The sequence below is a fragment of the Lagopus muta genome, chromosome 1 (genome assembly GCF_023343835.1).
Source record: "Lagopus muta isolate bLagMut1 chromosome 1, bLagMut1 primary, whole genome shotgun sequence".
NCBI classification, from domain to species: Eukaryota; Metazoa; Chordata; class Aves; order Galliformes; family Phasianidae; genus Lagopus; species Lagopus muta.
Genome location: NC_064433.1, coordinates 190,836,162 through 190,852,359, shown reverse-complemented (window position 1 = coordinate 190,852,359; position 16,198 = coordinate 190,836,162). Strand labels below are relative to the sequence as shown.

Below are 16,198 nucleotides of genomic sequence, written 5' to 3'. Positions count from 1 at the left end.
CAAAAACAAAGTGAGATGAAGGCTGCTGTCTGGGAAAGTCAATGCATAAAACAGATTCATTACACAGGGACAAGTCTCTGCTGCTCAGCTGGATGCAGTTGGAGCTGCGAGGTTTTGGGAAGGAGCTCTGCCTTCCGATGTTTAAATCATTAGGACACAGACACCGCAGTTCTGAGCTCCCCATGGCTTCTGGGGAGTAATTCTGGCAGCCTGAACTAACCCTTCAGCTGTACAGCAGCACCTTCTCTTGACAGATGGATCCCCAACAGGTCACAGCAGCCCAGCACTTGGTCCTGAAGCATTAAGTTGAACCAACCCAGAATAAATCAATGCGGGCACACTGGCTTCGTCCCAACGTCTTGCCTTGCTAAATATAAGCCTGATGGGTTTGTGCAACCTGCTTCCCACATCCATCCGTTGGACCAGATGGTATTTAAGAAGAGAGAACAAAAGAGGTCTTGGAGAAGGTCTCATGGGTTATGGAGAGCAGCACACTACAGGCGGAGATGAACCCCAATCCTACATCCAGCCAACCACCACTTGGTACCTCAAGCCCTGAATCCATTCTTGCTGGTCTTCCTTAAGCAATTTGCAAAAATGAACTCAACGTTAAGAACTCCCATGCTTCTGCACCCTAGGACCTGGGCTTTGATTACACAGTGGTAGAAAAGCAAAGGGTAAAAAAAATAAATCACCTTTATTGTTTGGTTTTAAAAAAGCCCCTAAGTGAATTGAAGGACATGTTGATGGGATAACCTCCTCACAATGTAGGGGAAATGGGGAAAAAAGAAAGATAGAGAAGTTAACAAGAAATTATATAAGGAAATAATATTAAAAAATAAAAAAATAAAAAGTCCATCAAATAAACAAAAGCATTCCTAATAAGCTGGAAATGTCATACTACATCAGGAGATCACAAGATCGAGCCCAGAAAGGTCCAAATGGCAAGAGCACGCTGTTAAAAACAGATGGGAAAAACAAGACAGGAAAGGTTGAGACTGCCTTTCTGAACTGCTGTTCCCAACATGGGTTTTAGAGGTGATGCTGGTGTGGCTGGGGAGATGGTGGGTGAAATACCAGCCGTCTGCATTGCCTGAGCCATCCCTGTGGAAACCTTAAAGCTGGGGGACGGAGGAAAAAAGCTTCATGCTTAAATCCCTAATCAACAACTTTGGAAATTTAGATTTTCCAGCATCTTGAGCCCAGGCTGGCCATGTGACAATTCAGGTTAACAATGCAGCTTTTTATATCTTGGAGTTGTTTGGGGTTTTTTTGTGTGTGTGTTTGTGAAGTAGTAAGGCTTGGTCCTCACTGTAGGATTGTGCTTCGAGGCAGGGATTCAGGCTGCATTTCTGCAAGATACTGCAGCATGGGGGATGGCAATGGGTTTGCAGAATCACAGAATTGTTTGGGTTGGAAGGGACTCCTAAAGGCCATCTGGCCCAACTCCCCTGCACTGAACAGGGATATCCACAGCTCCATCAGGTGCTCAGAGCCCCGTCCAGCAAGATGCTCTGCTCAGCATTGTCCAAGCAGGTCCTCAGTAAGCAAACACAAATAAGGTACACAACTGAGGAAAGGGGGCTGACAGCAGGGATCTACTAAATGTTAAGAATTAAAAGAAAAGGAAAAAAGAGGACCAAAATAAATGGAAAGACCAAGGAGAGATGGGTAGGTAAAACTCCCGATGACAAGCTTGTAGGATGCTAGATACTAGATACTACTATCTAGATACTAGATACTACTATCTAGATACTAGATGGTATCAGCTATCCACTGGCCCTGTTAGAGACTTTCCAATCTAAAAACACACATATATATATAATAAAAAGCCTTCTCTGAATGGGTGAAAAAAGAGCTGAAGCAAGCGTAGCAATGGATGCTTGGGGCCATGCTTTCCAGGAGCTCCAACATGGCCAAAGCCCAGTGCTGTTATTTATCAGTGAGAGGCCAGCCTGGAAGAACTCAAAACAAGTTGAACTCAAAAATCTGGAATATCTCAAAAATATTTGTAAATATTAGGGTTTGGCTCAGGTGCCGTTCTATGCGGGAGAGGAGGAGAGGAATACTTTCCAAAGCTCAAACCAATGCCTTCTATGAGTTTCAATAAACTCAACTGATTCCCTTTATTATTTTGCATTCCTTCATGTTTTGGGTTCCAAGAGATGCCTAAACTTCCATGCACAGAGGCTGTCAGCACAGCATTTCTAGCCCAGCAGGAAGTAGGAGCAATCTCCAGGGAGAGCCTATTTTTGGAGACCTAGCCAGTTCCAAACCAAGCCTTCAAACTTTTGCTTGTTATTATTCAGATGAAGGCAGCAGAGGGGGAGAACTGAGGCATTCCCACAGAAGCTCGCACTGCTTCTCACACTGCCAGCCTCTCAGCGCTGCATGGAGATGTCTTTATGGGGTTGACATAGGTTTGGAAACCCATGGGTGTTGTTCTGGGGGTTTCTAAGGTCCTGAGTGGAGATGCAGGTGTTTGGGTAAAGCTGTCTTCCAATTTCAAAATAGAAGTTCTTAATTTCTGCATGGAGGCCAAAGTGGACAGAGAAGATTCCTGTCCTTTCCTCCCCAAACACTCCAATCAAAACCCTTGTGTGTAATAAAGAATTGCACTACGATAGCTTTGCATGCTACTCTATGCACCAATAGTATTAGCATGGATGGCAGTAGGGCACCCCAGAAGAACTGCATTACACAACATTAACTGCATCATCCTTTTTCTTATTTGTTTTTCCCTTTTACAACTCCTACTTTATATGTTAAAAACAAACCAACATATTTAATAGCCATCCCTGATTCATTCCTTAAGATAAATAAGTTAAAACAGAAACACCGGGCAGTATGCAAGGAAGAAAAAAAAAAAAGAATCATACTAAAAACCCTTTGGCTGAATTTAATATCTATTAGAACCCGCAGTCATGATGGAAATGTATTTATAACTGCAAACCTCCACTAAATTATCTTAACAGCCTCTAGCTGTTGCTCTGATAGCCAAAACAGCACAGTATATTACCAGCTCGCGGTACAAAATTATATGCGTTGCTATTATAGCACGTTTTAGCCCCAGACACACTAAAGTAGGGTGAGATTTACTCTCGTTACCCAAGCAAGCTCACGTGTGTATGCTGAGTACATCCCCTGACTGCAGCTGCAGGGCACAAACCCACGGTGAGCGCAGCACCAGCATCAAGGGCTCAGCTTTCCCCCTCCTTTCCCACGTCTGAAAGGCTTTCCGCTCATCAGATCCTCTGTCCTGGCTCTCGGGCTGAGCTTTCCAACAGGCTGAATCCACTCCTTGCCTTGTCTCGTTGATCATAGGATTTCAGGATATCCCGAGTTGGAAGGGACCCATGAGCTGCATCGAGTCCAACTCCCGACTCCAAACAGGACCTCCCAAAATTCAGACCCTATGTCTGGGAGCACTGACTGCAAGGAAAGGCAGACATGAGGGGTTCCTTACCAGGAGCACAGCCTGTGCAGGGTGGGACCAATGACCTCCAGAGGACCTTCCAACCCATGAGTGATTCTGTGGGATGCAACGTAGAAACGGGTAGGAAGATAGGACTGAAGGGTGCTGGTGGATGTTGATATCCAATTCTCAGCTCTCTGACAGCCTAAGAGTCACTTCACACATCCATTTCCTATTTATAAAGCATCCAGCACAGCCACAAAGGCAATTTCTCCTTCAGAAACCTGCTGGATGTCCAACTGCTCACCCCAAACTTCTGTTAAGCTGGGATGACGGGTATTCAAATCCTTCATATCCTTCAATTCTTCACGTCAGCGCTGTGACGCCAAGATACCATAATTTTCAGGTTAGATGAATGTTAGCAAGTGAAAAAAGGAAAGTGTAAAAAGTCAGAGCAAGAAAACAAACCCAAACCTATCCTCACTTCCTTAGGAGGAAGTTTTTCCCACAGAGGGTGGTGAGGCACTGGAACAGGTTGCCCAAGGAGGTTGTTGGATGCCCCAAACCTGGAGGCATTCAAGGCCAGGCTGGATGTGCCTCTGGGCAGCCTGGTCTGCTGGTTGGCGACCCCGCACATAGCAGGGGGTTGGAACTAGAGGATCATTGTGGTCCTTTTCAACCCAGTCCATTCTATGATTCTGTGATATGATTCTATGATTCTGTCCCATGTTGACGGTGTTTTGGTACAAAGGGATAAACACAGAGTGACTCGGGTTGCAGGGAGACCTTAAGGCCCACCCAGTTCCAGCCTCTGCCATGGGCTGGTTGCTCCCCATTATCTCAGGCTGCCCAGGGCCCCATCCAGCCTGGTCTTGAGCATCTCTGGGGATGGGGCACCCACAGCTCCCTGAGCAGCAGTGCCAGGGCCTCACCATCCTTCGAGTAAAGAATTTCCTCCCAGTACATTACCTAAATCTCTCTTTTTATAATTAGTCATAACTTCCACATGCCTTGACAGCCACAAATCCAAAGGAGGGTTTACACCAGGGCCCTCCCATATTGCAAAAGGAGGTGAGGACCGTGCCTAACCCACAGCAGTTTGAGCAGCACCGTGCGGCAGACAGGAGTGTGTGATCTATGAGCAGCTCATCCAGAGCACATAGTGCTGGATTCCCACCTTCTGTCTCAGCCCCAGCTATGGCTGGCTAGTGGGTGGCCTCAGGTACAAAGAAATGCAAAGAACAGGCTTTAAAAGTTCTTATTTTTCTAATTAGAAATGCAAATCTTGCAGCTTCTTGCCCTCAGCACCTTGATCCTCACAGAAATGAATGTCCACAACACCGACCTGTGGGACAGCCTACCTCCGCTTGCGCATGCGTGTAATTACTGAAGCGCCTTCAGTATTAAAAAAGTGTGCAAACGACCTTCCCCTCTGCACAGAACCCATCCCAAACCGCTCCTTGGAATGCCAGCACATGATGCATCTCCTGCATGCATGCCAGCTGGCCGTGCTGATTTGATGCTAAAACGAGCTCACTGATTGATTCTGAGTCGAAGCCTTAGCCGACGTGTTTTGCAAGCATTTAAGACAACAGCCCGGTCCTTTCCAGCCCTTGCTTGTGTTGCTTTGCAAAGGGTGCAATTCAGGAGAACAAATCACGGTGGTGGGAGAGGCTCTGTGCTGGATCTTGCTGGTCCCAGAACGACGCAGGCCGTGCTGTAGGTGGGAACTCTCCAAGAAGTCTTGCAAGCCTGAATGTCCATGATCAGCTCCTTTTCTACACTTGATGCCAAGGGATCATAACTGCCTGATTCTTGAGTGCAAAGGGGACCAACGTGGGCTCTGAGCTGGGTCCAGCATCACATTTCCCCAACGGATCACATCATGACAGACAGCTCGCCCCATTACATGGGGTCACATCGCACACATCCCATTCTATGGGTGAGTTCAAGTGATGGGGTGGGATATCCACCTCACGGTGTGCTATTGGAGCCCACGGCCCCTTGGTGATGTGCCAAACGCTATGAGGCACCCCATAAAGCATCCCAGCAGCCAAGGTGGGACCCCTCTGCACGGATGGCAGCCCTATGTGCTCTACCAGGCTTCTCTCCCATTCACTCTCTCTGGAAGGTGGCTGTCCCTCGCTGTTTTGCAGACCCATGGTGTACAGCTTTCCCAGGCTCCTAATCACTCTCCTCGCCCTTCTGCAAAGAGCTTGGTGTCAGGGGTCCACCCACACACATTTCTGTGGGATAAAGTCCCGATTGCTGGCAGGAAGGCTCTCTGCACACACAGATGGCTCACAGCTCAAACCCCAATTTCCAGCCTCCTCCAGGGACCAGCCTGCATCGCTTCTCAGCATCTGCCCGGCACAGACAGTAGGACCCCAAGCCCTGCTCTCCCCGTGATCACCAGCATCCCATCTCTTCTATTTTGTCTTCTATTTCATATTTCTCTTTATTTAATATCTTTTACCCCCGCTTTGAGCCAGCAGGAATCACACACTGCTCACTGTCTGCACCGCTGCCGTCGCTACGGATAATACACGTATTATATATAGGTAGGGATGGGCTCAGCTGCCAGCTCCGTTCCCCTCCTCTGCCACCCCAACCCTGCGCCCTGACCCCAAAACAATGAGCTCTTCTATTCCCCATTGCCCCGCTGGAAACTCCGCTCTGACACTGTGTGCAGCAGTCAGGGGCTGGAGGAGGCAGGGAAGGGAGAACACAAGCCTCAAGTCAGCAATTCTTCCTCTGTCACAGCAAATGACATTTTCCTGGGAGCTTCCTATCTGGAGGGGGTTATTTAGGAATGACACAGAGAGCTGCAGAAAAGCTGGAATCAAAGGAGCTGTGTGCAGGACGGACGGCGTGGGAGCAGCTTGGCTATTTTTGCCTTAAATATGCTGGTATGGGTATGTGTTGGGTCTGCTCCTTCCTGCACTGGATGGATCTCAAGCCCACAAGCTGCATGGCAGGAAGACTTGGATGTACTGAGGTGCTCTGTAGAGGGAAGTTGAGAGAGACTTTGAAAGGGAGAGGCAGTGGTGATGTACTGAACACCTGAACTGAATTAGGACCTAAACCTTCCCTGTTCTTGTGGGTGCCACATCCATGGAGGTGCTCAAGGTCAGGTTGGTTGGGGCCCTGGGTGACCTGGTGGTGGCAGCCAGCCCATGGTAAGGGTTGGAACTGGACAGGCACTAAGGTTCCTTTCAACCCACGCCAATCTGTCATTCTGTGACAGCTGGAAAAGTCAGAAGACACCTCAGTGCCACCAGGAAAGAGGAGGACAAGGCAGGTTTACCAATCAGTTTTGGGAATGAGACAATCCCCATTCAGGTATGACATTAAGTGTCTATTGAGCAAGCCAACTGACATCCTTTAGCAGCAGTAAAAAACTCCACTGGGACATTCAGAAAGTCAGGGTGGAACCTGAACAAGCAGCTGTGATCATCAGCAAAACTTAATCACCGAAAATCTGAGATTCAAAGACCGCAAATCTTTGACTCAAATGTTATTTCCATCCTACCATATGGATGCAGGAGCTGGAACACCACCAGCAAGATGTCTAAATGTCTTCCAAAGCAAATGCCTTTGGAAAATACCAGGTTTAAATGGAATATGATGCATAACAAGTGCTGAGACGCCATTAGGACAGTGTCCTAGAGTAACCCATGAGACACAATGGAAGTATTTCAGGTGCCCAAAAGGTGCTAGAAAGTAATAGAAAAAAAATGAAATAAAAAACCGTCCAAAAATCCAACCAGAAGAAATCTCTGTTAATACTTTACAGGGAAAAATACAGACTGAACACACAGGATTTAAATCTACTGAGGCCACGGGAAGAAGGGGCCAGAGCAGAACTGGCAAAGCTTGCTAAGAGGAAGAAGCAATTCAAATGCTTAATACAGAAATGTCTAAGAGCTGCTCTCAACTGGTCCTGCTGCACAGCCAGATTGAAACTATAAATAAAAACGTCCAATTTCTGGCCTCAAAGTGAACCTCCCATCCTGAGCAGGCATCAGTTTTGGGTGAGAAATATCACATTTGGACAGAGAAGTTCGTTTCTAGGTATTGTTGTAATGCAGACTGATGCAACATTTCCCAGATCCTTCCAACCTCCTCCAGGAAAACTGCGCAAAAGCTCAGAAAGAGGGAATCAAATATGAGAGGACAAATCCAGAGATGAAATCCCCCCACAGGTTGCTGGCATCAAATTATTCCAGATTCATTGGAGAAACAGGCACCGCTGGCTATCACACACAGCAAGAAACACACACTGCCAGCACTCACATTTTCCTCTCATTCTCTAAAGGCACAGCTCATAAGCTGAAGATGACTATGAGTTTTTTTGGAGCAAGGCTGATGTTTTGTTAATTTTCATACATATATATATACTACAAAAGCATTCAATCATAGAAGGTCATTAGCTCAGCACTGTAAACAACTCATTTCTAACACCAAAGACTTCTTGGCATGGATGTAATGCTGAGATGTAATGATGCTGTAATGGATGAAAGTGGAAACGTCAAGCAAAATCCCAAAGCTTTCCCTGCTCCCCCTTGCATTGCTCTGCTCTGAGCTTCGAAGGGAGCAGTGGTGATGCCCAGAGATCAGCCAGCATGCAATAAAGATGAGAGATTTTTCTTCTTCAAGCTACACTCCTGGCTTATTCTTAAATACAACATGTATTGCTGATCCTAGGTTGAACCTCTTTTTGCTCAAATTCTTGGCAGGATGGGTCTGTGCCATGGAGGTAGGGTGGGCCATGCAGTACAGGAGCGACAGAACTCAGAAGCCTATTTCAGCTCTCTGATTGCTCCCTGTGCACCCTTCTCAAGACAGGGATGAAAGTGCTGCATCACCACCTCTGGCTGCCCTAAGATCCAGCTGCAGCATCTCAGCGTTACAACAGGGGAAGAAGACCTTGGGAAGTACTGACTCAACTAGATGGGATGAACTACCTGAAGGGAAGTTGTAGTGAGGTGGGGATCAGCCTGTTCTCCCAGGTAAAAGTGATAAGATGAGAAGTAATGGCCTTAAGTTGCACCAGGGGAGATTCAGGTTGGATATTAGGACAAATTTCTTCTAAGAAAGAGTGGCAGTGCATTGGTTTTTGGCTGCCCAGGGAGGTGGTGGAGTCACTGTCCGTGGAGGTGCTCCAGAGCAGTGGAGATGTGGCGCTGAGGGTCATGGATTAATGGGCCTGGTGGGAGTGGGTTGACAGTTGGACTAGATGATCTCAGTGGTCTTTTCCAACCTTAATGACTCTATATTCCAATTATTCTAAGTCAAGCAGGGATGGCCCTCAACACATGTGCAGACAAACCACCGACTCGCTCTATGTCTCAGTATCCCCATCTGACCAAACCTTTCTGGCAGACATGGCCTCACTGAACACCCAACACAGAATCACAGAATCATAGAATTGCTGGGCACCAATGAAAAGAGCCTGGCCCCATCCACTTGACTTCTGCCCTTTAGATATCTAATAAGCATTGATAAGATCCCCTCTCAGTCTCCTCCATGATGAAGAGTCCCAGATCTCTCATCCTTTCCTCATAAGGGAAATACTCCAGGTATTCAGTCATCTTTGTGGCCTTCCACTGGACTCTCTCCAGCAGTTCCCTAACTTTTTTGAACCAAGTAGCCCAGAACTGGACACGGTACTCCATATATGGCCTCAGCTGGGCAGAGCAGAGGGGAGGATCACCTCCTTCAACCTGCTGGCCATGCTCTTTTCATGTACCCCAGCATAACGTTGGCCTTTTTGGCCACAAGAGCACACTGCTGGCTCAAGGCCAACACCAAGTGTTTTGAGTCCAAATTCTGGTTTCCTCAGCTGCTACTGTAATCCAAATAAATAATATTTGCTCTGCCTTTGAGTCACTACTATAAATTATGTGCTTTGGTCTGGTAAACACTATTACATCATCTCTTGCATCTAGCATACTCCAAAAGAAAAAGAGAAAGAAGGGTTTGAGTATCACTTTTGCTCTCTTCCAAAGGGAAATGAAGCAAGCTTCCCAAAACACTTTCCTCAAGTATTATTTGTGGTCCTTAAGTCCTTAAGTCCACTGATCTCTCACATCTACTGTGGGCTTGGCCAGGACCGCTAGTCAGTTCTGAAGTCACAACGCAGCCCCAAAGGAGAGATGTCAGCCAAACTGTCTTAGCACAAAGCATGACGTTCACAACAGAAATACCTTACCCTCTTGGGCATGACTTTGGGCTCACCTTGATCAAACCCAGTAACAGAGGAGCTGCCTTAGCATAGCACATATCATAGAATCATAGAATGGCCTGGGTTGAAAAGGATCACAAGGATCACCGAGTTCCAACCCCCTGCTATGTGCAGGGTTGCCCATCACCAGACTGGGCTGCCCAGAGCCACATCCAGCCTGGCCTTGAATGCCTCCAGGGATGGGGCATCCACAGCCTCCTTGGGCAAACTGTTCTAGTCCTTCACCATCCTCTGTGTGAAAAACTTCCAACTAATATCTAACCCAAACCTCCCCTGTTTCAGTTTCAAACCATTTCTCCTTGTCCTATCACTTTCTACCCTCATAAATAGCCATTCCCCCTCCTGTTTATAAGCTCCTTTCAAGTACTGGAAGGCCACAATGAAGTGTCCCCAGAGCCTTCTCGTCTCCAAGCTAAACAAGCCCAGTTCCCTCAATCTTCCTCATAGGATAGGTGCTCCAGCCCTCTGATCATCTTAGTGGCCACATTGCTAATAGATAACTAACTAAATAAAATAAAAATAAGAAAGGCTATCCAACTGCATTGGGAGCTGTGCTAAAGCAGTTACATTGCTTCCTAGTTCAGTGTCTCCATGCTGCTTTGTGCCAGAGATATATGGGAAATGTTGGCATGCAGGCACTTCTGGAGTTTTCTGGTCCAGCTCTGTGAGGTGGGACTATATCAAGACAGCTGGGATTTTCTCCAACCAAGCCCTAAAATTCTCCAAAGACTTTGCAGGTTCTGTGGGAACTTTACCCTCTGCACGATGACCTCATTAAGGAAGAGGCAGTTTGTTGTTGCTGTTCCTTGCTTTGCCATTTGGCACAACCAACAAGAGTTTGGTTCCACCATCCCCTGAACAACCCTTCTAGTAGATGGAAGTTTTAGGTCAAGAATCACAGAATCACGGAGGCTGGAAAAGACCTCTAAGTCACCCAGTCCAATCGTCCAGATGATCACCATGAAGAGCATCACCACCATCACAGCGACCCCAGGAAGTGCTGCAGACCTGTTCCCAAGGAAAGAGGTCCAAGAGAAGGTTGCAGGGAAGAGGCTGTGTGTTTTGACTCATCAATAATGATGCGGCAGAGAAACAAGAGAGAGGGAGCATGATCCTTGTGCAGTGTTGCACAAGAGAGGTGGTGCTGCCCTGGCAAGGGGAACGCACCCTCTGACCTGCAAACCCTTCTATGGAAGAGTAAGTGCTCATCCCTCCTCTGAATCATGGGGCAGACGACAATAGCCAAACCTTCTGATGGTTCTTTTGAATCAAGGTTGTAGATTACATGGGAGGAGCACGGTGCAGCAAGGCAGCTGGACAGCTGGAATCACAGAATCATACCGTATCTTGAGTTGGAAAGGACCCATAGGGGTCAACAGGTTCAACCCATGGCTTCACACAGCACTGCCCAAATCCAAACCTAATGTCTGAGAGAGGTGTCCCAATGCTCCTCGAGCTCCAGCAGCTCAGGCCCTCGCCCACTGCTCTGGGCAGCCTGTTCCATGCCCACCACCCTCTTTCCTCACACCCATCTGATTCCATGCATGCCCAGGTAAAGCCTCTTTATTGTCCTTCCTGAATTCAGGCTCAAAATCCCTAAACTCACCCAAACCAGTACTGGAAAGGACCTGGAGAATTTGTCAGATTTATTCCACTGCCTCACAACAGGCGCTCCCGAGGCACTGCTTGGACAACCTGCTCTTTGAATCTTCCGACGGAGACTCCGAGCTCATCCCAAGCCATCTGTTCCACTCTTCACAGGCAGAGCTTAGGAATTTTTTTCCTAACACTATTTCCCTTGCTGCAGCTCGAGCTCAGCACTTCTTGGCCTCTCATTGCTGGCTTCAGACAACAGTTCACTCCCTTCCCCTCTGCAGCTACCTTTGACATGCTCAAGGACTGTTATTTCTCCTCTCATCCCCAGACTAAACAACTTCATTTCCTTTAGCCTTTACACGCTTTCTAGGTTTTTGCTCATTTTTTGGTGCTTTTCTCAGGAGTGTCTGCAACTGCTTTCTATTTTCAGCAGAGGGGAGCATCCTGAGTAAGGCACAGACAAACACAGCAGCTACCCACTGCGAAGAAAAGGAGGAACACAGTTTGCTTAACAGCCATGTCTTAGACTTTCACTGCAGACATAAAAGGATGTCTTTCTTCTCCCATCCCCCCAAATTAGCAGCTTGCCAACCGAGGTGAAATGTTGGTACCCCAATCATTTGGGCAGCCTAGCACTTCTTTGCACAGGTTGGCCTATGTCTTCATCCTACACCTGCTTCCTTTGTCCACATCCTTTGTTCTTTTTTAATGAGGATGTCCTTGCTGTGCAGCTTCAGGCGGGATATTGAGGATCTACTTCAGGGCCCAAAAGAAGCAAAAGAAGCCATTCAGCAGGAGATACTCGAGAAATAGGGCTGCAGGATTTCAGCAGCTCAACCCACGGCATCCCTTAAGCTCTTCTCACCGCACAGGAGACATAGCAAGCCTTCAGATGACCTTCAGGTTGCTGGATATAAGGAAAAGTTTTTTACAATAAGGTCGGTGAGGCACTGGCACAGGCTGCACAAATTGGTGGTTGTGACCCATCCCTGGAGACACCTAAGGTCAGGTTGGATGGGCTCTGAGCACCTGATGGAGCTGTGGGTGTCCCTGTTCATTGCAGGGGAGCTGGACCACACGGCCTTTAAAGGCCTCTTACAATTCACACGATCCTATGATTCCATGACCTTGAACAAACTGCTCCTGTTTGATGTGAAGATGTCCACTGCCTCACCAAGCAAAACACTCCCCTCAGTGTTTAAAACAGTGGGAGAACAAGAAAAGCATTAAAGGACTGTAAAACCAGTGCAAGGAAAAAAGGTTTTGTTTGCAGCAGAATTGTAGCTGCACATCTCAGCCAGACAGAAAACACACTGCCTTCATGGTACATAAATGCACACACTGACTTAACGACAGGAAGCTCTGAGCTCCTCAACGATGACAGCAGTTAATTTCTGCATTGCCTTTCTATGCGAGTCCACCTCAAACCTGGCTCTGCATAAAGAGAACTGAGTCCCCAAACCCACATGGGGCTGGGAGATAATTGATCACACAACGAAAGCCAAGGGGTTTGGTTAGGGACTGGATTTGGTATGCATATATATATATATATATATATATATATATATATATATACACTTACACATATTTATTTATTTGTTAATTTATTGCATGGGTGCTTTAAGGAAGAGCTAGAGCTAAAGGATGGCTCTGTGCTTTGTGGCTGCACATAATAAGACCTCTCCACGCATGAAAGTCACAAGGGGAGAAGGTATTAAAGTGTTTGCCTTGAAAAATACTCAAGCCAACCAGTGCTGGACCTTGGCATCCCAAGCAGAGCTGAGGTATTGGTACTTTGGTGCCTCCAATGCTTTTGATCTTCAAGTGTTTGTCTGGTTTTCCTCCAGTACCATATCTATGAGGCTCATCCAAGACCAGAGCCCAACAGACTGAGGCCCCCGAGACCACACATGCCCCAGTTACAAAGCAAGAAAGGCACAGTTTATTTCAACCTTGAAGCAGTCATTGTTTGATCTGGTGAGCATCACACCATGGAAGAGAAACTCCTGACCCCAGTATTTCCCACACACAGTCCACTAAAGTGAGACTGTAACTCCAGATGAATGCTGTGAGGATCAGGTATAGAGAAGAGCTCCCTGCCCCGCAGACTCTGGATGGATAACATAAAGAAAACTGAGCATCCTCCCCTCTTGCCAAAGCTCTCCTTGAAAAGTAAAACCAAAACAAAGCCCGGCTTACACAGCACAGCCCTTCCAAGGGCAGTTTCAGCAACACGCCCATGGGCAGACACGCACTGCTGAAAAGCTCTTGTCAAAAAGAAAATAAATCCATCATCTTCCCTGTGTCAATACAGGCAGAGCAGGAACTTCAAACCCAATTAGCAGCATCCTGCAGCTTGAGATTCCTCCTTTGAGGTCGCAAAGCAGAATATAAACCAAGAAAAGCGGCGAATCCTTCCTTGGGAATCTGTACAAAAGCCACCGTGGGGGCTTTTTGTGCGTGGAAAATCAAAGTCCAAGCGTGTGTTTTTGTTGTAGGTTGCATGGGAGCAGTGCTATCAGCTTCACAATCACAACCACTATTGGAGAGAACCATTTGATCAACGCATCCAACCACTATTGGATGATATTTATACTACTATAGTAAAAAGCATAGGGGTTGTAGAATGACAGAACGGCTTGGCTTGGAAGGGACCTGAAAGATCAACCAGGCTTCAACCCCACTGCCAAAGGGCTGCCAAAGGGATGGAGCAGAATGGGTGACAAACATCCCCAGACCCAACCCACAAGGCAGGAAGCCACGGCAACTGTAGTGACTGGAGGGGAAGTCGATGCCCAGCAATCCCCCCGAGCTCCATCTGCCCAGCACCGCTTCCTGCGTGGGATGGATGGGCGCATCCCGCCGCGACCGCGCTTCCTCTGGGGAGAAGGGGGGGGAGGGGATGGAAATAAGGATGTTTTGGAAGCATGGGTGGCTTGCAAAGAGCACTTTGGGGTGTATCTGGATGAAAAGCACTCCTTATGCACGTCGGTAATTAGAGCGTCACGCCCTCGTGCGTGGCGTTGAGCAGATTTATGCTGGAATGCCGGAGCACAGGCTGGATATTCAGGCGGCGGTGTGAGCGCCCTTTCACGGGGAGGACGCCGGGGAGCTAATGATGTTCGATGAGTTAAGGCCACCGGTGACTCAGGATAGGCAATTAGTTGATTTCTGAGGGAGGAAGGTGCTTTGCTCCATTAAGCTAAAAGCATCCTCCACAGTTCAGCGTGCACAAAGTCATCCCGTCCGTCTCCCAGAAATGCCTGCATGGATTAGGGGTTTGGACATTTCCCACACAAACAGCCATCTGCACCTCTGTCTCAGTACATTTGGGGTTGGATTCCTTCCCAGCTCCATCCCTACACCTCAAAGGGGCACAGGCATTCAAGGGAAAGGATTGCAAAGGGTCCAATGCAAGGAGACACAGCACCACTGACAGGGCTGCTATTGGGGTGGGCTGACAGAACCACTGATGTCAGGCTGCCTCTGCTGTGGGTGAGGCTGGTAACCCCAAATCACAAATGGGATACATCTCCAACCTTACTTTAGCTTGTAAAATAGGACTAACGAGCCACCTCCCTTTGAAGGGTACATAGCAATGCCTCCATCACACAACACCAGGCAGGTGGATCCCAAAAAACACATGCATGGGATAGAGATGAGACCGAAGGATGGAGATCCCCAGGAAGAGAGAGCATCCATGGGTGGAGATCCTCATGAAGGGAGGGAGAGCATCCATAGGTGGAGGGTGAATGTCCCCAGGAAAGAGTACCCAACCAGGCACATCCTCATGAGCTGATGCTGGCATCGGGGCGAGGGATGTGCCGAGTCATAGGGTGGCAGCTCCTCCAGCCCTGCACGGAGCCCATCAGGCAGAGCAGGGCTTGAAGAACAGTTATTTCTTTCAACGAACAGCGGGGAATGTGACAGAGGCGGCATTTGGACCCTCTTTTACAACTTCCTCAAAATGTTTTGATCTCGGCCGCTAATGGCACAAAGGGCGATCCGAGCGCTACCGGGGCGATCTTCAAAGCGTCGGAACATTGCGGGATTCAGAAGAATCGCGGGCGGGGAGGGAGGGGGGGGAGGAACGACCGTTATGGGGCTCGAGGAGAGAAGCGGAGATGCTTTACCTTTACCCTTAGGGACAAAGGTACCCCTCAAGCACTGCTGTGCCGAGCCGGCTGTGCAAACCAGCAGCCAGTGGAAGGACCAGGCGCCCAGCGCTGTCCCCGCAGCCTGGGGTGGCTCCGATGGGAGCGGGCGGGGGGCACGGAGCCAACAGCGGGCAGCAGGTGCAGCGGCTGTTGGGTGCGGAGCTCCCATCCCCATCCCCATCCCCGTCCCCGTCCCGATCCTCATCCTTACCCCCCATACCCCCCAACCCCGTATCTCCATCCCCGTATCTTCACTCACGTATCGCCTCAACTTCTTCTCCGGCGGCGACTTTCGGAGCCAGCCCGAACACACAACCTCTCCTCCTCCGCTCATTTTGATGGAACCGGCAGAGGAGAACCGAGAACCGAGCACTGCCTCCCGGGGCGCTCAGCGCCCGCAGCGCCGGCCCGGGGAGGAGGGAGCCGGGAGGGAGCGGGCAGGGCCGGAGCAGGGGAAGGAGGGAAGGAGGGAAGGAGGGAGGGAGAGAGGCAGGGAGGGACCGGGGGGGGTTGGGGGGCGGCTGAGCACCGCCTCCCCCCCGCCGCTCGCCCGCTTCCAGCGGCGGCTCTGAGCGGGGAAGCAGGAAACCAGCCCCGGCCCCGGCTCACCACGCCTCCTGCCCGCTTTAAAGATACAAAACACGCCCGCTCCCGGCGTGGGGAGCACGGGCCACGCAGTACTGTGCCCACCCTCCTTTATACCTTCCCCCCACCTCCCCAAGCTGGTATTGCCTCGTACCCAGGGTGTGGACCCAGCCCGTTTCTATAGGACTTGATTCATAG

At 48.8% G+C, this 16,198-nt stretch overlaps 1 protein-coding gene across 2 annotated transcripts in view; it reads right to left on the bottom strand.

Moving 5' to 3' along the window:
• The window catches only part of GAB2 (GRB2 associated binding protein 2), an 88,442-nt gene extending 72,540 nt beyond the window's left edge, over positions 1-15,902 (bottom strand). For both annotated transcript variants that reach the window (XM_048933794.1, XM_048933795.1), the window contains exon 1: positions 15,675-15,902. In XM_048933794.1, the coding sequence (XP_048789751.1) occupies positions 15,675-15,749 (75 nt within the window). In that variant the 5' untranslated portion in view covers positions 15,750-15,902. The remainder of the gene's footprint in view (positions 1-15,674) is intronic.
• Between the last annotated feature and the right edge of the window lie 296 nt (positions 15,903-16,198).